At 46.7% G+C, this 23,390-nt stretch overlaps 1 protein-coding gene across 3 annotated transcripts in view; it reads left to right on the forward strand.

Annotated features, from left to right (window-relative positions):
• Positions 1 to 23,390, forward strand: part of NUP107 (nucleoporin 107) — a 547,946-nt gene that overhangs the window by 193,074 nt on the left and 331,482 nt on the right. For all 3 annotated transcript variants that reach the window (XM_078676641.1, XM_078676632.1, XM_078676648.1), the window contains exon 12: positions 12,728 to 12,841. In XM_078676641.1, the coding sequence (XP_078532767.1) occupies positions 12,728 to 12,841 (114 nt within the window). The remainder of the gene's footprint in view (positions 1 to 12,727; positions 12,842 to 23,390) is intronic.

Genomic DNA, 23,390 nt, shown 5'->3' on the forward strand with positions numbered 1-23,390 from the left:
TTCATGTTAGGAGGAGTTACTTTGAATTATTATATAGCACCATTGTTTATGTAGTTGCATTTTGGTTGATTTACTAATCATTTCTCCAGTAAATCGTCCACGTGTTCAGTACTGAATTACACCCCTCTGATTTTGTTTCTGAAAGTTTTAAACCTGTGCCACTCTTACAGCATGCTTGAGTTTTTCAAATTTCCATTTTGATAGATCTTACATTTGGTGCCCTTCCTCCCCATTATCTTAATGTACCTCTTAATATTTACGGAATGAGACTGTCTGCCAAAGCTTAGACCCCCAAATGCATTTCTGTGTAAACAGTCCATGGTAGTTGTCTTCACATACGGTCTGTTTCTTCCAATACTCCTGTTACCAAGTAAACTATTAATGCCTCCCCTAGTGCTCTTCTCATTTCTTCATGTCCACTAGTAATGCTAGTTCTGCTGTCCAGTGCTTTTCTGTATTGGTGCTGTTGCAACTTCCATTTTTCATGTTTATTTATTGGTTCTTTAAGATTTCCTTATGCCGCATCCTCCTTTGCTGCGGTCCTATTGTTGTGTTCTCCTGCCTAGTCTCAGGGATTCATCTCTAGTGTCTTGCTCATGACACCATTCACAATACCTCTCCCATTTACTTCCAACTATCCATTGCCTTACTCAGTGCTTACCTAGTAATGCTGTTGCTGCCCCTTCCTATGCTCAGTGCCCTTCTCCATTATCTCCACCGTGTTTGACTCTTTTTCTCTCTCATACCCCCTTCTCACTCAGACTTCCACCTTTTCCCTTTGTCTGTACTTCTGTTCCCTAATTTAAGGTGTTCAAGTAGTAAATACCTGCTCAAATGAGTAAAAGGAGTGGTGGAAAGGGAGGGGTGGATGAGAACACAAAATGAAGGCTTAGTGGAAAGGGGAAGGGTGGATAAGAACATAAAATGGAAGAAAACATTGATCTTTCCCAAGGCTCTTTTTTTCCTCTGGGGCCTCTACTGTTCTCGCCTACAACATCTTTCCCTTCTAAAATGGGGTCATATAGCGTGGACCGAGTGCTAAAAATTAAAAGCTCTTTGGGAGTAGAATATTGTTCTCTTTGCTCCGTCTTTAAAGAGCCTCCATCAAAGTCAAGAAACGTCAATATCTTGGTACCGAAAAAACAGACATATTTTTTTTTCTCCATTTGCTACGCACCATAAGCAACCGTTCTGCAGTTCCTCTCTCAAGTCCTCCAAACCCCTAGCTATGCTCTGCACATCTTTAACAAGTCATTCTTTGTGGCAGAGCACTGTCTGCCAAACTTCAAATCTGGCGGATGATTCTAACGCGTAGAACTGATTGTCGCTCTCAACCCTGTGTGCCCTACCAACTAGGTCTAACAACCTGCAAACTGAGCACCACATCTCAACAGATTAATATGAAGCCCACTTTGCTAAACTGTTCTTTGACCAGACCACTCCAAATAAAATTTGGAAAGCTGGTACTGATGTGCCGTATTTAAGTCCATTAAACCAAAATGATACATTTTTCTACATGGTTTTTGAGACATTTGATATAACTTGCATTATATTGTGATGGAGAAAGTAGTTATCTGTCATATTAATGGATACTTTGTAACCTTTAAGGTGGTTAGCCGGTGCCTAATCTGTGTGCCATAAAGTAACTCTTATCCTTCAGACAAGTTCACATGAAACTTCTCTTCAGTGTTTCCCATTAACTGAACACCTGCCATGTTGTTAGGAAAAAATGGTTCTCCTAGGTTTGGCTCTTATCTTTTACTCTGGTTTAGCACTGAGCTTTTAGATTAGTGTAAATTATTTGTATTCTATCTAATTAAACCTACCTGCTGCTTGGGGGAGTTAATCGATGCACTGTAGTGGCAAATTGTATGCTATTTAGAAAGATGCATTGAATAATTTTTAAAAAATGTATACATTTTCTAGATTTTTTAATTTTTAAGTTTGTATTAGCTAGTTAAGGTTCGCACTAGAAGACCTCAGCTAGCCCTCTAAAATATAAGTAAAAAAAGCACACTGATTTTTGTTGTCAAACAATCACAGGTGCAGAGTTAAGCTTACTGATACTCAAATGCACAATCAATCAATCAATCAATCATGCCATTTGTATAGCGCACTACTCACCCGGGAGGGTCTCAAGGCGCTTGGGGGGAGGGGTATGCTACTGCTCGAACAGCCAGGTCTTGAGTTGTTTCCTGAAGGCGAGATGGTCCTGGGTCAGCCGAAGGTGGATGGGGTCCCTCCCCCATGTGATAAGGTCAGTGTTTACAAAACCATGGTGCTGCATATTTCCGAATATTATTCTTTCAGTTATCTTAATACGCCAGCATTCAATATTTCATATATTGGCATATTTGGTGTATTCCACGTTGTCAAGCTGTGAATATTTGGTGCAGGTTGGAGTACAGCAATATTGAAAAGATGAATATACATTAACAGTTCTATTTTGTAGACATCCACTTCATATGGTTTGCATTAGATCCAGTGATCTGAAGGTTCACTAAGCTTCTTTTCTCTTACAGGCTAGTACACCCTCAGATTACCTATGATGCGTAGTGTTAAGAGATCCCCTAGATGGAGCTACTACTGCTTTACTAGTTTCTCCGCATCTGTCATCAAATGCGTTTTTCCCCCTGTCTCTTATTTTCCCCACGGTGTAGCGTAATCCTAGATGCAGCCCTGCATTCATTTCAAGAGCGCTCCAGCAAATCTTTCACTGTTTTCTATCGTCATGTGATGATAACCCCAGAAAAACCAAAATTGTATCACTATGTCTTGCAGGCCCTGTATCTGAAATGACTGTGCTTTTCAATGACCAGTACCAACTGATTGCCTGGCATCACTACAAGGGATGCTTAGCTATTGCCATAGGCTCTCGGTGTCTTCTGTTCAGACAGAAGCAATGGAAGCCTCTCGTATACAACTGTCAATTCGTTTTCTGGTTCCTATGGTTGAATCTCTGGACCCCTCTGGCTTCTTGCACCCTTAGCCTTCTGAGTAACAGCTTACACTGACCGAAAAGACAAAAGTGGTGAATAACAACATGTGAATGTTCACAGAGATGACCAACTTGACAACAGTCTTGCTGTCTTTTGCAAAAACCTGCCAGATGACTAATTTCATGCAGTGCCCAAATGTGAAAACTATTATTTTGAAGCTTTTTTTTTTGTGTCCTGGGGAAGTATGCTGTGGGGGTGTTCTCATTTGCCATTGATGCCCCAGGAACGCAAACATTTCTGTGCCTTTTGGCATGCTACTCTTCATGGGCAGCAAAGTCCAGCAGTCCGTGATTACTGTAGGATGTGATAGCTTGAAACTAATCTAGCATGATGCAGTTTGAGCCTCTCAATAAGATCACAAGATGTTGAGTAAGTGGTAAGTAAAAAGAACAGTTTACAAAGTGATGATACATAGTGAAAAATAGGAGGCTGAGATATGACCCAAAGACTTTTAAACCTTTGTGTTATTATTTCTATATCACTAGCTTATTGCCCAATATGATCATATATGGTTTTGTTTGGGTGCAGGCAGAGGACCTATGACCTCTTCAGGTTTACTATAGTGTTTTGCAGAAAATCTTAGTCAGATGGCCAGAGTAGTAATTTGCTATATATTGGGCCCTCTGTTTCAGAGAGTCTAGCTCTGGAGTCAACAAAACGGGCTGGAACCCTAGTTTCAGAGTTTCTATTACACAAGTTGAAAGTCTTTTTAAACCAAAATTCCCAAACCCCAATATCAATTGCCCCACACAAGTAGCATCAATGGTGGAGATTTTAGGGTGCAGAGAGTCTGTTTAATTCCAGTAGATGGCGGGAATCTGGTTAGTAGTGTTAGGCTGAGCCTCTGATTAATGTTGAGACCAGTTCAGGACCAAATTTGTTTCTCTGTTCAAGAGGAAGATGTAGTAGTGGGTCTGTTCCCACTAGGGTGACTTCTGGGGTAATGGCAAACTGTAGGTACCAAATTCTTGGTCCTGTTGTTCGTGTGGCAGTAACAACTACTGGGCCAGAGAACACACATTAGACCCCTGCTCTTCATCAGTTTTCAAGGGGGAACTGATTTGTATGTTGGGGAATATCCGTTACTTATAATAACCATATTTGTGGAATCGTAAGAGCTGGAAATATGCTTCAGTAGGCCATGCTCTGTAGGTACAAATCTGGGATGCTAGTCCGAAACAGCTGCTATTTCAAGTTGCTTTCATTCGGTCTGAAATTGCTGTGAATCTGGCTTTTCAGTTTGTGGCTAATGCTGCTACCTCTTGGTCTAAGGTACTTGGAAAGGGTGACCAACTAGGGAATGTATTGGTCTTAATGGCAGAGGACTGCCTTTCTCAAAATGCCATGTATACCATTTGTAACCCATTCTGGAAATCTCTCGGAACTCTACTAAAATGCATTTTTTTTTGTACCCTCCACCATTACCTAAAATGATATTCCTTAGGCAGTTGATAGTCGATCAGTGTATTTCTAAGAGTTTACTGTACCAAAGATGAAACATGCTGAGATGGTCAACCCTGCAATGTGGTGAATGTCGGAACCTATTAAAGTTATAGACTTTGTATTGGATGCACACTGGGCCTTCAAGGCTTATTAAGTGAAATTCATAATTTTTTTCCAGGCGTTCTAACCCCAATCTTGTTAGATATGATCGAGGCTGTTATTACTGGGGATGAGGTACTTTCCCCTCTTTGTAATCTACCAAGGTGGCTGTGCATTCCCTCTCCGTACGAATAAATTTATTTGTACATAGGTGTTAACATTACACAAAATGATTATCTATTTCCATAGCTTAGTATGTCTGGTTTATATACTTACCATATGCTAAATTCCCAGATGGGGTCCACTACTCTAAATGCTCTTTTAAATTAAAACTCTGAGAAAAATTGCACCTCTTCTATCATTTGATGCAAGGAAATTGTGACCTCAGTAATTAATTCAAGACCTGATTATGTCAATTCTGTCTGTGTGGGCCATCCTTATACTGTCCTGCATAAACTACAGATTATTCAGAATGAGGCCACACGGTTGATTGTTCTTCTCCTCAGCATACACACTCCACACCCTTAATAAAAGCGAGCTTCACTGGCTCCTGATAGAGGAGGAAATTCATTTTAAAGTATGTTGAATGGTGTTTAAAAGCCTGAACAAAACTGTTCTACTTTTCTGGCAGAGAGAAACAAGTGGTGCAAGCCTTCCTGCAATTTGAGATCTAGATTGTTCTCCCTAAAATTTGCAATCCTAGGTCATGAGGTTCGAGCTTTTCAGCAGTGGTCCCCTCAATTTGAAATGCCGTTCTAGACAATTTTCAGCTGGAGCAGGACCTAGGGAACTTTTGTAGACTAGTAAAAACGTGGTTATTGAAACAGTCTTATGACAGCAAGTAATATCTGGTTACGGTCTTAATCAGTCTAATATATGGAAGTGCCACAAAACTTGTGCTCTACAAGTTGTAATTTTGGAACACAAAGGAGTTAGGTCCGTGTTTGGGCGTGGAGTAGGCTGGACCCTTTTTTAATGCAAAACACAAAATATGCCTAAAGAAGAGTGCTACAAGTTGTAATGACATAACCTGCCTTCCCTGGTGTCACCATGCCAGATGGTTTTGTCCTCAGATAGTGATTTAGTGACTGGGCAAAAGGTATGTACCAGCCTATGGCTGAGATGCCTTGGGAGGATACAACTGGAATTGCTCAGGTGTGATGGGGCTTTTCTGGGCTGTTTCTCTGACTAGAATATCCACTCGTGCTCCATTTTTAGGTTGAGGTAATATCCGGTCTGCCGAGATTTAATGTTGCTTAGTGTGGGCTATTTGTCCCGCCTCTGTTTTTGCCTCTCTCCCATTGGCTGGCTTCCTAAACGGAGGCCAGCCATTGGAGGAGAGAGCCGTCCCTCCGAATAGGCTCCGTCTTTTTCGGATTTGGGGGCGTAAGTTTTGCTGTTGTTTAGACTGTGACATTGTCTGTCACTCAAAACAGCAAAACATGCCCCCTTCCCTCTGCCCTCCTCCGTTGCAGCTCTCCTCCGTCGTGCACTGCCGCTCCCCGGCCCCCACCCCTCTCTCCCGCCTCCTTAAAATTATATGGTGACCTCCCTATTCATGGGACTAAACTTTTGAAAAAAATTGTCATCTTCACCGGTTTTCACGGTGAGGCCACGTCTATTCAATGAGACTTGGCAGTGCTCTAGGAGCTACAAGGTGACGTCAACCACCCAGGCTTGTCTTCCTAATCACACGTCTGATGTTGTCAGTAAGCCATCTATTGAAAACAACGACATACCAAAAAGGTCTGTCACTGGTTTGGGAACAATTCGGGCAACGTCCTGCAGACTACAAGGAAGTGTTGTGCCGTAGAGAAGAAAATGAAGAAATGTAAACACGTTTGTTTTTTTCGTAAGTAGCGGTATTGTTTGTTTTTGTCAAAATGAAACATGGAGCAATTTGTGGAAGCCTGCGCCTATCAGAAGAGCTTTTAGATGCTGCCACTTACCAATTGTGAACGTCTGTCAGTGTGGTGAGGCGTGCTTAGAAAGTTCTAAGAGCATTTGAGATGCTTACCTGAGAGGAACTTGGCACAAAGTTGGGTTTTGGAGCCTAATTACTATTTTGTATTGGGTTGTTACCAAGTATTATATTCTGAAATGTGTGTTATGGCAATGATTGCATGCGGCTAATGACTTCCGAATGCGGTTGCTGTAAATGCATGGTGTAATGTGATTCTATACCTCAAGGTGACTTTCAGAGTTGAAGAAGTATGCAGGTATCTTGGGGAGCCGGTCTGTAAGCAGGGTGAAGGGGAAGAACATAAGTGGTTAGTATGTTGTTGGAGTACGTAAGGACACAATGCCTGTGAGGCACCTATGGGTGAGACCACGTTTGCATCTTACTCGAATTGTTGTTGAGTTCATTAATTACTGATAGCAGCGTCAGCCAATGTATGTTCACATGGCCTGGCGATGACAGGAACATCTATGCACAGGTGTGTTGCAGGGCACACAGCGCGGTACACAATGTCTGCCATGTGAGTGAGGCCCGGGCACACTGGGCAGAGGGCTGCGGCTGAAGAGCATTGCTGTGGGACTCAGTCCTGTGCACTCCAGACATGTTCGGACACCTGATCTACTGACAGCTTTACTTTTGGGAAGGGAGGTTAGGTTTATTTATCCCCACAGTTAGATGTGGGGTACTGTTACTGTCAGGGTCAGCACGGGGTGGTAGCAGTGTTAGCTCTACCCAGGGGTGATACTGATGCTAGGGATAAAGTGCTAGGGCTCAGGGCGTACTAGCCGTAAGAGTTGTCTTCGAGGGGCCACCCAGGGAACACAAACGCACCACTTTGCCCACTGCTGCGTCACTAGCAGTCACCAGCAACAGGCACGCTAGAATGTGGCTTCCTCTGGTGACGTCACCTGGGATGTTGAGAGTTGTCGTGACACCATTCATTGTGTACTCACAAAGCGCTGGGGTGGGGTGAGTCAGAGTTATGGTTTAATTGGAGGCTTGGTGTTTGTTGAATTAGACAATGCCTGGGACTTCACTTACCACAAACTGTTCTCCTCGTCCCTCTCTTTAACAACTGCTAAAAAAGGGAAAAAAACAGGGACGCCAAAATATTTATCTGTTGGGAATTAAGTCAGACGATTCAGGGGACAGGAGGTCAGCTGGAATGCGGTGTAGGCACGAGTGTAGTGGGGGCACTGCTCAAGGCTCGCGGGCCGGGGCTACTCCTGGAAATATCGCTGCTGTCTGTCGCCAGAGTCTGGTCACTGCGGCCGCCAGTGAGTGCTCACTGCGGCTCACCACAAGTTTTGTAGAGCTGCGGCTGAAGGCTGGCATCTACACTGGAGCCGGTGCTGCTCACTGCATTGCCCACTGCTCACTATGGCCGACCAGGGGCTGCGCACTGTGGACCCTCAGGTTGCCCACTTCTGTCGGTTAGAGGATGGTCTCTGCGGCGATCACCCTCCTCACCCCCCTCAGATATGCTTTGCTCCCTGACAGGCTCACAGCCTCTCTCGCACCCGGTCCAGCTCTGCGAAGCCGTCATCTGCAGAGTCCGCTGTTCACACTCAACCACGGGGCGCATTGTCCGTCCATCCGTGGAGGCCACATCTCATTAACGTGACATGCTCACGGGCTTGAGAGGGGACAATCGGGTGTTTTTTCATCGGCCTCTTGTGGCTTAGCGAGGAGGCCGCTCTTTGTGCTGTGGGAACCTTTCATGTGCTCCCCTCCCCGCGTCTTATCGCGGGTACAAAGGTGGCCTGGACGCCGCGGAGGGTTCTCACGGGGGGCACACACCTGCGGCCGGGATGCGCGTCCTCCCGGAGATAAGAGCCTCAGCCCGGGGCATCTCCGTGCGTGTTACTCTTGGTGGAACTAAGCTGGTACACAGGTAAAGCGCTCTAATACCTCGCGCTATATAAAACTACCAAAAAACGTATCTACCGAAGACGAGTGCGAACGCAGTCTTAACGCGAGGAGTTATGAACATCAGTAAGTGCACCCCAGATTTATCGGACATCCCCCAGGGACGATAGCGAAACTTGAGGAGTGTGACATTTGTATAAATGGTTTTGTAACGCGCACTGTTACTGGGGAGTATCCTGGCGCGAAGGGAGGGGCAGAGACAAATGAGCGGGGATCAGATTAAAAACTGCTACTGAAAAGGTGGGTTTTCAGATTTTTTTTTAAATTGAGCAACTGTTTGACTGGAGCAAAGATGAAAAGGGAGAGCATTCCAGGCGCGGGCAGCAACCACCGAAATGGACTGACCCCCCAATCTAGTTCGCTTAAATCGCGGGAGGGTCATTTTTAATAGAGAAGATGAGCGGAGGGCTCTTGTAGGGGCATACAGTGTGAATCTTTTCTTTAAATAGACTGGTCCTTGGTCATGAATTGCTCTGAACGCAAGCACCAAAGTTTTAAAGAGGATACGTTGCGGAACTGGAAGCCAGTGGAGGCCAGACATATGGGACCGAGCACTCTTCCATCTGGGGACGTTGCAGAGAAGGCGAACTGCGGCATTTAAAGCACAGATACAACTGCAGATGGATTTGAAAATAGAAACGTGGGAATCACTTCTCTAACGTATTTATCTAGGTCTTTTGGTAATTACTGCATTTTCTCTGGCCCCAGTATTGCTGTAATAATTGTGCTACGCATTATTTGAATTTCATGCTGGCGGCATTCCATATAAATAAATGCATTAATTAATTTAAGGATTTCTAAAGCGCTAGGTGCAGCCGTTTAGTGATTTTATAGCGCCTACATACGCCGATAAATGGAGTATATTCGGTATTCTCGGAGTGTATTATAGATGGTCTTCGGACTTCACTTCACGGAGAGTTTTTTGGCACCACAAAGACGTGCACCTCTGTTTATCCCAACAAGTCCGACGGGCACACTGCCACAGTGCGATTGTGATCAAGACGAATGACTGCTCCTCTTTCATGAACGTTGCACTTTATATTATTAGACTCTTCAAACCACCCTCACACGTGCCACACACCTGCATGCCACCACCGGCGTATATATGTGCGTTTGTTTAATGCGCGCCTGCCCGGGACCTCTTCAGATGGCGATCGTTCTGCTACAATGTGGCTCTTAAAGCATCCGTGGCGCTGCATTCGTGTTGCACCAACGGGCCACTATAGTGGACACGGGCCACGCACTAATATCCAAATGCGTGGCCCTGTACACGCGCCGTGCAACGTTAGTGTTTCACCACATGCGATTAAGCTATTGGCAATGTAAATGACACTGCCATTTATTTATGATTTTTTTTTTTAAAAAGAAAAAAAAAATGTCTTGAGCAATGCCAATAGCTCTACCTTTAATAATGCCGAGACCATTGCATTGTAAATGCTTGTTTTATGTGGTTATATGCTTTAATGGGAACACTAAAATTGGTCAATGGTGTTTGTGTCAGAACCCATCAGTGCCCTGTGGGCAACAGGCTTGTCTCCAGTTGGCCAATGTTTATGCTGTCTGTATGGAAACATGTATTTTCCATCTGCTCACTCTGCTATATTCTTCTGGTCAAATGTGGAACCCATGAGGTGTATCTTGTTATATAAAGCCCTGTAACATTTGGCATCCGGCATTAAAGCGTAGCAGCACTGCGCTCTTCTTGCGCAGCAAATGATGGATTACATATCTGGGCATGGTGCTGAAGAGAGCAGATGATTTTGGTGTCCTGTAACAGTATAACGCTTTCAAACAGTACCCATCCCACCAATGGTGGTGGTCCAACTCCACTAGGACATGTCCAAAAACACAACATATTCCTAGCATTAACCCAAGCATGGCCCGGTTCCCCTTAAGTTGGTCTTGAAATTGTTTCCAAGGCCAAGACTTCTATTTAAAATCATTGGTAGAGGCCCGGAATACAGCAATTCTCCAAAAGTGGACATGTACTCGTGTTTAGACTCAACACACTTTCACTTTTTGCCACCTCTTTATTTAAACTACTATTACAGGACCTTGACCTCTCGACTAATTAGTGGATGTAATGACTTTGGATGCCTAACTCGAACGAGTTGTTTTCTGCATCAATTTAGAAGCTCTACGTTGGCCCGATTCAAGCTTAAAAATGTCTTTCTGAAATTATTTATGACTTTTCTATTGCACCAGAAAAATCATTCAAGGCTATTGAAATGGGCCAAGAGCACAGACTTTACCCCTGGTGCTTGGGTGAGGTCACAGATTAGGTGCACACTTTGCTGAATGTGCTTATATGCAGATTTACTGTTACCAAAGCAGGCCTAAAAAAATCTACTTGTCCACTCGCTATGGCGTGTCAGATTTTATTAGTTTGAGCTATTTTTAGGACCTACTGGTCCGGTCTGGCGATTGAACCTGACCTGGAAAGGAATGTGTTCTGTTGATTCAGGATGTGAATGAGCAATAATGAAGCCTTTAAATCATGTTTTGTCTGTTCAAGGACAGAGGTTAAATGTCAGTTTGTCTTTTTACTAATTGCTGCCTATCTTGTCCTGGAAAATGGTGTTTACTTTACTTTTTCTTACTGCAGTAAGAGGATTTTGTAAAGTGAGCTGTCGGACAATAATTGTGAAAGCTGTAGGATGTCAGGTTGTCTTTCTAACACAATATTTAAATAGCAAAATATTTCAAAATGTATCAGGTATTGTAAAAGCTAATTTATTTTTGATTCAGAAGTGTGATGCTATCAAAGATTTAAATAAGGGCAAAAAATCAGAACCCTTTACTTGGTGATGTGCAGATGACAAACATTTGCAGAAACTCGATTTCCAAACATTGTTTGTACACTATATCGTTTTATCATTAAAACGCATTTCATGTGCACATTTTGTGGCTATTTCAATGGAAAATGTGCTGAATGGAAATGACAGTCTGCTACCACTTCATGCTCTAAGAGGCCAGTCAGGGGTCATGTGTTTTCTATACGCTGCTAGAGTTGTGTTAAATATGGAGGAGAATATGAGTCTATTAAATCAAACAAACGACTATTTCATACAGCAGACCTGCTGAATAAACCTACTTGAAGGTGCTGTCATATGTGATAAGGAAGGAAATGGTGGCTCAGTGAATTAAAATATTTGCCAAGGAGCACATCATTTGAAACCAGTTTATGTAGAGCATTACAGTTAGGCCGAGTAAGTTATTTAAATCACTAGACCTGCCAGTCTGGTAACATCTTTATGATTTGTTGAGGCCTGCAAAGGTTCTAGAGCATTAGTACCTGTCTTAAGGATCACATCCTGATGAGTAAAGTAGCTTTTATGTTCAAGAGTGACCTGATTTCTTTAGTCTTTGTCAGGTGGTTGGTCATCTCCAATATTTGGAAACATGATCTTTTTTGACATTTATTTGTTAACATTAAAGATCATTATCATAATCTTATTCCTTAAGGTGCATCATACATTGGTCTCAAGTCAATCCTATGGCTTAATCAATTGTGGCACTTACATTTATTGAATTTAGTTTTGACATGATGTCCTGATCTTGTGCAAAGGTCAGGGAATTCAGTCTTTGGATAATACATAACTTGCTTGTTTTCTAAAAATATATTTGTACGTTGTTCTAATGAAGAAAAATTAACAGTTCAAGCCGATTCATTGATGTCGACGTTAGTTGCGTCCTGTAACTACTGTTCTCCAATGTTAATATTTTTTTAATCAATTCCTATACAGCCTACCGTTTTCTCTTTGAAACACTTTTTGTATGCCTTTGTGCTATGAAAACCACAGGTTAAGAGATAGGTACACATTTAGTTCGTGGGGTGCAGTGCGTGTGCCTTAGTAAGGTGTTTTAGGCATATTGATGACTTCCACTTACCTCCAGTACGTAATCCCGGAAGGGATGGGAAATGAATGCAAACAAGTACAACGTTAAAAACCTATTCGAAAAAGTGTTTAAATAGTGGACGTTCGTTAGCCTAGAAGAGTTTGAACTTCATGTGTTTTCAACAAATCCCAGAAGGTATTCTAATGAGATGCTGCCAGCTGGCTTTGAAATTTCATGTTATTTCACCTGTGAAAAAATAAATACATCAGTTTAAACATATTGCAAAGGTACTGTTGGGTTGTTCAGATTCTTACTTCTATTTATAGCTCTGAGGCTGCAAATCTTGATGATCCACAAGCGCTTTGAGGAAAACTGCAATGTCTGGTATTTCCTGACCTGTTTTCTCCTAATAATTAGTTGATGGAGCAGAAAACACTAATTTTTTATTTTTTTTAAGGACCCAGATGCCCCCATTAGGCAGAAGATGCCACTTGATGACTTGGATCGCGAAGATGACATCCGGCTACTCCAATACCTTTTCACACTCATCAGAGCTGGCATGACAGATGAGGTATGCTTTAGAATCCATGCTGCAGTCTTCAGTAGCTATTATGGTTCACAGTAGGAAAATGCCTGTGATGTCTGCTCTCTCTCTTGGTGGTGGTGCAATAATGTGCTACTTGGAGGATCTACATTCCTTTCTAAGACTTCTGTTTTCAGCGTGTCGGGGAGGATCCATTGAGCTGTTATTTGCCAAGTGTTTGTGCATGTACAACTGCACTGTGATATCTGCACCAAGCTGTTGCCCCTGGCTACACTGCAAGCTTGGGCATACTGTGGAATGTACCAGAATAAAAACGAGATAACAAAGATACACTAACTTTCGCAGGTGAGATTATGTGACTTATATAATGTTCCATGCTTAATCTGAGAAGGTTGAACTAATACAAGTAGTCACATGATTCCTACTGCATCAGCAGACGTCTTGTAGTCAGTTCAGTCTCCCAGGAAATGAAAACTGTGTGAATTTGTTGGACTGCAAACCCTCCAGGGTTGCACATAGAGTGATTTGAAAAGGAAAAACATTTCATATCAGAAGGCTTAGAGTCATGGCAATTCTGTACCAAGATAAACCCATCTAAACAGCTATGTTCGAGGCATATGAGCTGCAGATTGCACACCGTGCATAGATCGCCACCTAGTGTTGGGCCCGGATGTTTGCAGTTTGTTGTTGTCCTGAAAAGTTCTTTGGAAGTCACGAGATAGGTGACTTAACCTTAGGACCACATTGCACATGGGCATCGGCTCCATCCCCAGATTGTTTTTTTCCGCCATCCGGCTCGGATGTGTTTCTTGTGTTCTAGTTTGGAACCAATTTTCTTTCGGCGTGCAATCCTCACCCAGTTCGACGGTATTGTTTCGATTGCGCTACATCGACGCGATTCTCTACCACTTCGAAGTCTTCAATTCCGGTCGTCGACGAAGGCCTTCGGGCCTACCTAGGCCTTGCTTTCTGGCTCATGGAAAGAACGCCATTCAAGAAGTGTCCTCAATGTGGGTTGACGTTTCCCCACACCGACCTACATGAGGGGTGCAACTTTTGCCTTTCACCGGAGCACGAGGCCAAAGACTGTTCGGCGTGTGCCTCATTCCGCTCCAAGAAAACAATTCGGGACCAACGAGCTCGGAGAACTATGGCTCGCTCGTCAGCTTCGATCCCCGACGACATCTTCAAAGAGGGCGTCGACGTGCCAGAACACCAGCACGCCGAAGAGAGTATCGGATCCTCAGATGCCGAAGACTCCGACGTCGAGGACATCACTCCAGCTCAACGGGTCGTAAGTAAGACCGTCGACCCCAACCCTTCCTCGACACTCTCAAAAAAGGCTTCGGTCACAGCCTCACCTTCAGGCCCGGGGGCACACCGAGACACTGCTTCCCACGCCCCGCCTTCGGGCCCGGCAAAGAAGCCCACTAAGCCTTCAGGCGGCTCGGGCTCGAGCCAGCCTATTCCCTGTGCCAATCCTATACCGACACCGAAAAAGAAGCCATCTTCCTCTACTACGCCGACTGTTGCTCCGACACCTAAGCACACGGCGCCGAGTAAAAAAACGCCCAAAGCGCCAGATTCACACGCGTCGGAGCCGAAGAAACACCCGGAACCGAAAAAACAGGTTCCGGTAAATGACATTCAAAAGGTCATACTCCGAAGCCAAAAGTCTCGACACCAGCTTCCGACTCGGTGGCGAAAAAACCTACGGAGCCGAAAACTTCAACGCCGAAGGATTTGCCCCACTCAGAAGAACTTTTTACACCGGATCCCAATCAAAAAACTCTTGTAAAGGATCCTAAAACCGGACAATTGACTCTCAGCTCCAAGAAGAGACCACGTGAGGCGTCAGCACCTCCTCCCCCTGCACAATATCATGGGGTGGACTTACACACCGATGCAGTGGAGGAAGATTTCCTACTAGACAGTTTTGATAACACACAAAGGTCTACTGCCATTTTACCAATGCTGAAAGGTGTCATCAAACACTCAACAGAGGTTTTAAGGATCCTGTCAGGGCTAGGGTCCTCAATCCTAGCATTGAGAAAAAATATAAAGCTGCCTTGTGCTAAGGAGTCTCCCAGAGCTTTGTGCATTCAGTGTGTCACAGTTTAACTTTTGACATGCAGTTTCCAGTTCATCTCTTACACCTCCTACTGTCATCTGAGGTACAGTTTGGAAGAGTGGTTGTGTTTTCACACAGAATGTCTGAGTGTAAAAAATTTCCTTTTTAGGCCTTGCAAAACATATGGATATTCTGAGGATCCACATAAAGAATGCCTGTACTGTCTTTATCCAGAATGCCAGTACTGCCGTACTTTTTCAGCAAAAACCCTCAAAGAAGAAGAAGGTCATCTCTGACTCGAAGCTTGAGGAGAAGTCTCATACCTGCCCTAGAAAGAAGGAGAATAATCAAGTCTCACAACCTGCTTGAGAGAGTATCTAAGCTCTTTGACCTTCCTATGCCAGCTAATCAAACAGAGTATTTCCTCTACGATTTTAAAGCAGGAACACAACGCATCCCTCGTGCTATCCCTGTTGTGGATTTTATATGGCAAGAAGGCCTAAAATGAATGAAGGCTCCAGCGTCTGTGGTGGCTGTTATTCTGAAACTCAACAAAAAGTGCTAGGCTCCTAAAGGTTCCCCTACATTTCTCATTGGCCTTCTTCAGCCAGATTCAGTCATCATGCAAGCTGCTCAGAGAAGAGCAAAGAATCCTTCTACGTCATGCACAGCCCCTCCGGATAAGGAAGGCTGCCTGCTTGAAAATATAGGCAAAAGATTCTTCGCAATGGCGGCTACTTCAATCATTGCTACCAATGCCATGGCTATTATGGGGAGATATGACCGGTACATGTGGTGCCGACATCACATCTCTTGTGGAGTATCTCCCTGAATGTATGAAAAGAAAAGAGGCGAGGGAAAATTCTGGCGGAAGGGGAAAAGGCCTCATCTGAGATCATAGGTGTGGCCATGGATATTTCTTCTACAGCCTCTGGCAGATGGCCGGAGTGGCTGTATTGAGATGCTAGAGTTGGCGTAAGGCGACTTCATCAAATTGCATGTCCAGTACCATGGCCTGCTCTACTGGACGGAATGTAGAGTTTTGCAGCGTGAATCCTTTTCTGGAATCGCATGCTGTGCATTATTCCGCCATCTAGTGGTTGGGTCGGAATATTTTTTTTTCTTTCTGTTTTGGGCATGTCGACCACCATTTGGTGCCAGGTACGTCCCCTGTGTTATGTCAGATGGAGCCCTGGAGGTCGTTGTGCGTAGTAGCCATCTTCAGATTATTTTTTCACACTTGGATCTGGAAGCAAGACAGTATGCTCTGAAGTTTTCAGAAATATCCCTGAAAGAAGATAAAAGTTGAGATTTCAAGTGGAAAGCGAACATAGACCATTGCCATCCCAACCGGAGATCAAAACTTAACTCAGAGAAAGACACCCCAAATACCGAAGACATCAAGGGTCGACAAATGGCGAGGTAGGAGCCATGGAAAATACTCCGTTCGAGGCATGTGGGCTGTTGAATTCATATCTATAGCATAGATCGCCGCCTAGTGTTGGGTCCGGATGATTGCACATTGTTCTCCTGGAAGAGTCTTCGAAGTATCACGAGATAGGTGGCTCCTCCCCTGGACTACAGTGCGCATGGGCTTCGACTCCATCCCCAGATTGTTTTTTTCCGCCATTGGGTTCGGATGTAATTTCGTTATCTCCAGTTCGGAATCAACATAAACTTTTTCAAGGCCCGAAGGCCTTTTTCGAACCGTCGGTATTGTTTGCGTTCGGTGCCCAGTTCTGTTCCGACTCAGTTCCCGAGTTGGACATCCGGGGAGTCGCGTGGCTCTTCGGTGATCGAGGCCCAGTCGACGCAGCAAGACCTTCGACGACACAACATGGAACGGAGCCCGTTCAAGAAGTTTCCCGTGTGTGGATCGAAGTATCCCCACATCGACGTCCACCCGGTGTGCAACAAGTGCCTGTCGCCGGACCACGATGAAGCCAGCTGTATGGCGTGTTCCAGGTTTCGTTCGAAGAAGACGATTCTGCTTTGGCGAGCATGGAGGCCCGACAGACGGCCCCGGCACCGGTGGACATCTTCGTCAACGAAGAAGCAGACGCACACGAAGTTCAGTTGTAGATTTCACCTCCGGTGGTGGAAATTGACTACGACTATGAAGCGGATGTCGAAGGCCTAAAAGTAGAACAAGTCGTCGATGAGGTAGGAGACGACAATGGGGCCTAGGGGGCCGTGGAAGATAGCTCAGAGGAAGAGCTATGCCCCGTTCGAACAATTACAAAGGCTCAGGTCGAGGGATCGCCACACGGCCTTCCCCAAGACCTTCTACCAGGATCCACGGCCCCGCCTCCAGGCCCGGCTACGGACACTTCGGCGGAGCCACCATTGTCGAAAACGAAACTGAAAGTGAAACCATCGGTGTCGACAAGACTGAACGTGGTTGAGACGCAATCGAAACCGAAGACGTCTGCTCCTCTGTCGACACCCTCGTCTTCCGAGGTGTCGGGACAACCCAAGCCGAAGAAAGCTATCGACCCGGTGAAGTCGGACAAAAGCACCGAGCCGAAGGTGGTCAAGGGCGTCGAGCCGAAGTCCAAGAAGGGCATCGAGCCGGAGTCCAGCATGAGCGTTGAGCCGAAGTCCAAAAAGGGCGCCAAGGTCAAGCAAGGGCGTCGAGCCGACGACTGGGGCACCAAAACCAGTCATACAGGCCGCCGAACCGACACAGCCGGCGTCGACGTCTGCTGCCACGGAAGGAGGGCGTAGCGCCCCTAAGAAGGATGCTCCTACGCCTCGGCCGGAAAAGCCCAAGCCATCGACGCTCGAGTCTTCCCATGTTAGTGGATCGAGATCGTCTGTCGGGTCGACAAAGCCGTCCGCTTCCTTTACGAAGCAGGTCTCGGACTCCCTAAAACGCATCAAGGACAAGGCTTCGGCGGAAGAATCAATGACACCTTCCGCCCCGAAGCAATCGGTCCCAACGCCAAAGTCTTCGACGCCAATCCTCTTCACGTTGCCGCCGAAAGTGGCACCGAAAGCCTTCGCACCACGATCGGTGCCCAAACCGCAGTTGGAGTAGTGTGGCTCACTGGTTAGAGGCGGCAGGCCTGAGAGCAGAAGTCAGCCTGGGACCAGGGTTCAATTCCCGACGCGGCAGGGTCATGGACCTTGGTCAGCGGACTCGATAATTCTCGCTTCGGTGCTTACTCTAATCAGGGGTTCCACTCGGCAACTCTGGGCATTAGCTTGCCTAATCTCCACAACGGCCCCACCAATTCCGGGGATGCCTGGCTCCACCTTGGGGACTCCCAGCAAGGGACCATCCCACAGGGAAAGCCAGGACGGGTTCCCCAGAGTTATACAGCGCCGGGACGCCCCGTTGCTGGGGCAGCTGTGCGCTTTACAAGTATACTACATTTTTACTACACTTGCAGGGATCTGCGGGGTCGATGCCAGCTCACCCGGCTGGGGGCTTGACGCATCGACCACCCTTGGTGGAGGAGCAGTCGGAGCATTTCATCGATGCCGACACCGGGAAGCTTACGCTTTACAAAAGAAAGATCACGGCGGCACAGCCCTTGGAGTCATACACGATTCCTCTGAAGCGCAAGAAGCCCGATTCAGATTCGCCTGTGTTGGTCGAGCCACTGGTTCCTCGGACTGCACGACTTGCCACACCCTCACCCACTTATTCTGATGTGGAGGATGCTGGGGATGAGGACGAGGAATACAACTTTCCTGCCAACACGGATCCTGATGAACAACAGGACTCATGGGTGGGGGCAGGAGACCAAGGCGATCAGCAGACCGCCCATGACCCTCAGGTGTACAACGTCAAGACCTCTCCCACTGAGGATTCTGCGGCATTTAATGCCTTAATTGAAAGGGCGGCCAAAAACCACGACGTGGAGCTCCACGCTGACCCTGTGGAGGTGGACTTCCTCTTTGACACTTTTTCTTCAGCTGAAAACACTGTAAAGACTCTCCCAATGCTGAAGGGGGTCCTAAAACATGCTGCGGACATTTTTAAGGAACCCACGAGGTCAAGGGTAGTCAACCCTAGAATTGAAAAAAGTACAGGCCGGCACCTGGCGATCCTACCTACATCAGGGGCCAGTTGCCATTGGACTCTCTGGTCGTTTCTAATGCACGCAAAAGGGCGAATTCGCAAACCACTGGTAAAGCTCCTCCCCGGACAAGGAATCCAAAGTGTTGGAGGCATCAGGAAAGAGAGTAGCAGCTCAGGCGGCCAATATCTGGCGTATCTCTAACACGCAGGCACTCTTGGCTAGATACGACAGGGCACACTACGACACACTAGAGACCCTGTTGCAACATCTACCTGACCAATATAAAGAGGCAGCGGAGATGCTTATCCAGGAAGGGAAACTCCTCTCCAACGCTTCCATTAAGTGTGCCCTAGACGTTGCGGACACTGCAGCCAGGGCAATTAACACCAGTGTGATGTTGAGACGTCAGGCATGGCTCAGAATCTCCGGGTTTGAGCCGGAGATACAGACCACCATCCTCAACCAGCCGGTAAACCCTGACAGATTATTTAGTCCTGAGGTGGATACCACCCTGGAAAAAATAAAGAAGGATACCGAGACTGTTAAGTCCATGGGAGCTCTCCAGTCCCCACAGTTTAGAGGGAGCACTTTTCGTCGCTCAGGCAATAGGTGTTTCCAGAGGCCAAATGTCCCAGCAAACGCAATTCCATAAAGGTGGGGCGCAATCCTCTTACACCAAGCAAAATAGAGGAGGATACCGGGGCAACAGCGCCAAGGGCAGAGGTCGAGGTAACAACAACTCCCGCTCCTCCGCCGCCAACAAACAGTGACGCCCTGTCACTGCCCCCCGACCATACTACACCTGTCGGGGGGAGACTCCAGCGGTTCCTGCCAGTCTGGAAATCCATCACCACAGACAGGTGGGTCAGAAAACGTATCCAGTTCGGTTATTGTCTGGAGTTAACATCCACTCCACCCAACATGCCGCCAAAACACCGTCCTATGTCCGCGGAGCATTTGCACTTATTGCAGCAGGAGGTACTCGTCATGCTGCAAAAAGGGGCAATCGAGCTTGTGCCGGTGGAGGAAGAAGGCACAGGAGTGTACTCCCTGTACTTCTTAATCCCAAAGAAGGACGGGTCCCTCAGACCCATACTGGACCTCAGACCCCTAAATCAGTACATTCTATCAGAACACTTTCATATGCTCACACTGCAGCAGGTTCTCCCGTTGCTCAATCGGGGGGACTTCCTCGCAACCTTGGATCTCAAGGATGCCTATTTCCACATTCCACTGCATCCATCACACAGAAAATACCTCAGGTTCACCATTCAGGGTCACCATTATCAGTTCAAGGTCCTCCCTTTCGGGGTGACCACTGCGCCCAGGGTGTTCACGAAATGCCTGGCGACGGTGGCGGCGCACCTCAGACGGCAGAACGTTCACGTTTACCCTTATCTGGACGACTGGCTTGTCCAAGCAAAGTCGGCCCAGCAGTGCGCCGCCAACATGTCCCACACCATTCACCTTCTTCACGATCTGGGATTCTCACTAAATTACCCAAAGTCGCACCTTCAGCCTGCCCATGTGCGGCAGTACCTGGGCGCAACTATAAATACTCTGGCAGCCACGGCTCAGCCGAATCCTGTGAGAATCGACAGCATTCAGTCGCTGATCCGGAAGTTCAGACCGCAACTCTCGCTTCCAGCGAGAGTGTTCATGCAGTTGATAGGCATGATGGCCTCCTGCATCTTCATAGTCCCGCACGCGAGGCTACATATGCGTCCGCTCCAAGAATGCTTGGCTCATCAGTGGACTCAGGCTCAGGGACAGTTGGACGACCTAGTGTTGGTGACCGGTCTGGCATACAGCTCTCTGCATTGGTGGAATCCACACAACCTTTGCAAGGGCCGACCGTTTCAGGAGCCTGTGCCACAGATTACCCTGACGACGGACGCATCTCTCCAGGGATGGGGAGCTCATGTACTCCACTACACTGTGCAGGGACTATGGACTGCGCAGCAGAAGAAGATGCACATCAACTACCTAGAACTAATGGCAATCTTCATGGCATTGAAGTCTTTCAAAGTACATCTGTGCAACAAAGTCGTGTTGATCCGGACGGACAACATGACGGCCATGTACTACATTCAAAAGCAGGGAGGAACGCACTCCCCACAGTTGTCTCATCTGGCTCAGGGCATGTGGAAGTGGGCCATTCAGAGGAACATCTGCCTCATGGCGGAACACCTCCCGGGCAAGGACAATCAGATGGTGGATCTGCTCAGCAGATACAGCCACCAAATGCACAAGTGGGAGATACACCCATCGGTACTCCGCCCGTACTTCCAACAGTGGGGTCATCCAGAGATAGACCTGTTTGCCACAAAGGAAAACGCAAAATGCCAAAGCTTTGCCGCCAGGTTTCCTCACCCACAGTCGCAGGGCAATGCGATATGGATGAACTGGTCAGGCAGATTTGCGTACGCTTTTCCCCCAGCACCTCTCATACCGCTAGTGGCACGAAAGCTAAAGCAACACTCGATGACACTCATCCTGGTTGCTCCAATGTGGGCACGCCAACCATGGTACACCACGTTTCTACAACTCTCTGTGGTACCGCATCAAAGGCTGCACCTCACACCCAGGCTTTTGACGCAGAGCCGTGGCGACATTCAGCATCCAGACCCGCAACAGCTCAACCTGGCGATCTGGCTCCTGAAGTCTTAGAGTTTGACTACCTTGACTTGCCTCCTGAATGCATGGATATCATACGGGAGGCTAGAAAGCCCACCACCAGGGCCTGCTATGCAGCGAAATGGAAGCGGTTTGTCCTTTACTGTACTGAACACAACATCAACCCGCTAGATGCATCCATTCCCAACATCATCTGTTATTTGTTACATCTTTACAAATGCAATCTAGCATACGCTTCCATTCGGATACACTTATCCGCCATAGCGGCTTATCTCCAAAACAGGCAGCATCTCTCCGTTTTCAGAGTGCCTGCCATTAAAGCCTTCCTAGAAGGACTTAAACGGGTCATCCCTCCCAGGACCCCTCCAGCTCCTGTGTGGAACCTCAATGTGGTCCTCACCAGGTTGATGGGCCCACCTTTTGAGCCTCTACATTCCTGTGAGATTCAGTTCTTAACATGGAAAGTGGCGTTTCTCATTGCCATTACGTCTCTGCGACGTGTTAGTGAGCTACAGGCGCTCACTGTACAGGAGCCATTCATACAAATTCACTCCAACAGGGTGGTGCTGCGCACTAACCCTAAATTTCTTCCTAAAGTGGTTTCGCAGTTCCATGTCAATCAGACCATTGAGCTGCCCGCGTTCTTTCAAAACCCAGAGACGGTGGCAGAAAGAATGCTCCACACTCTTGATGTCAAACGAGCTTTGATGTATTACATCGATAGGACAAAGGATTTTAGGAAGACACAACAACTCTTTGTTGCCTTTTCAGCCCAGCACAAAGGCAACCCCATTTCCAAGGCAGGTATAGCCAGGTGGATCGTTAAGTGTATTCAGATTTGCTATCACAAGGCTAAGTGCACTTTAACGGTCCCCCCCAGAGCCCACTCCACCCGCAAGTTGGGGGCCTCTATGGCTTTCCTTGGTAATATCGCTTTGGAAGACATTTGTAGAGCAGCCACATGGTCTACCCCACACACATTTACTAAACACTACTGTGTAGATGTGCACTCCAAGCAGCAAGCAGCTGTGGGGCAGGCTGTTCTAAAAACACTTTTTCAGACATCTGCAGCTGGCACAGGCGGCCGCCGTTAATGGAGGGACTGCTATTTATTCTATGCTATAGATATGAATTCAGCAGCCCACATGCCTCGAACTGAATATGCTACTTACCAGTATGCATCTGTTCTTGGCATGTAGGGCTGCTGACATTCTTATCGCCCGCCCTCCTCCCCGGCGCCTGTAGCGGCTGCAGAATTTACACTTACTCTTAGCATGGTCATTGCTCACACTGTTACACTCCATCTTCGCCACAATGGCTAAAAACAATCTGGGGATGGAGTCAATGCCCATGCGCACTGTAGTCCAGGGGAGGAGCCACCTATCTCGTGATACTTCGAAGACTCTTCCAGTACAACAATGTGCAATCATCCGGACCCAACACTAGGCGGCGATCTATGCTATAGATATGAATGTCAGCAGTTCTACATGCCAAGAACAGATGCATACTGGTAAGTAGCATATTCATTTCAAATTCTGCCCCGAGTGCCACCACAAATTTGCACAAAGCAATCCACACGACGTTTGCAACCTCTGCCTGCCCAAAGCCCACAAGGACAAAGACTGTGATGCCTGGGCGGTATTCCAGCCGAAACCCTCTGGACATACCGAAAGCAGAGAGAGGCCCACTACTCAACGATATCCCAGGCATTGGAAAAACCTTCCATGAAGGACAAAGGCCTTTCCAGTGACGAAGAGGACCAAGGAGTTTCAGCAGAATCGCTGCACGAAGGGCGTCGAAATTTTAGAATGAGACTGAAAAAACCCTGGCCCACAAA

This window comes from Lissotriton helveticus, chromosome 1_1, assembly GCF_964261635.1.
Source record: "Lissotriton helveticus chromosome 1_1, aLisHel1.1, whole genome shotgun sequence".
NCBI classification, from domain to species: Eukaryota; Metazoa; Chordata; class Amphibia; order Caudata; family Salamandridae; genus Lissotriton; species Lissotriton helveticus.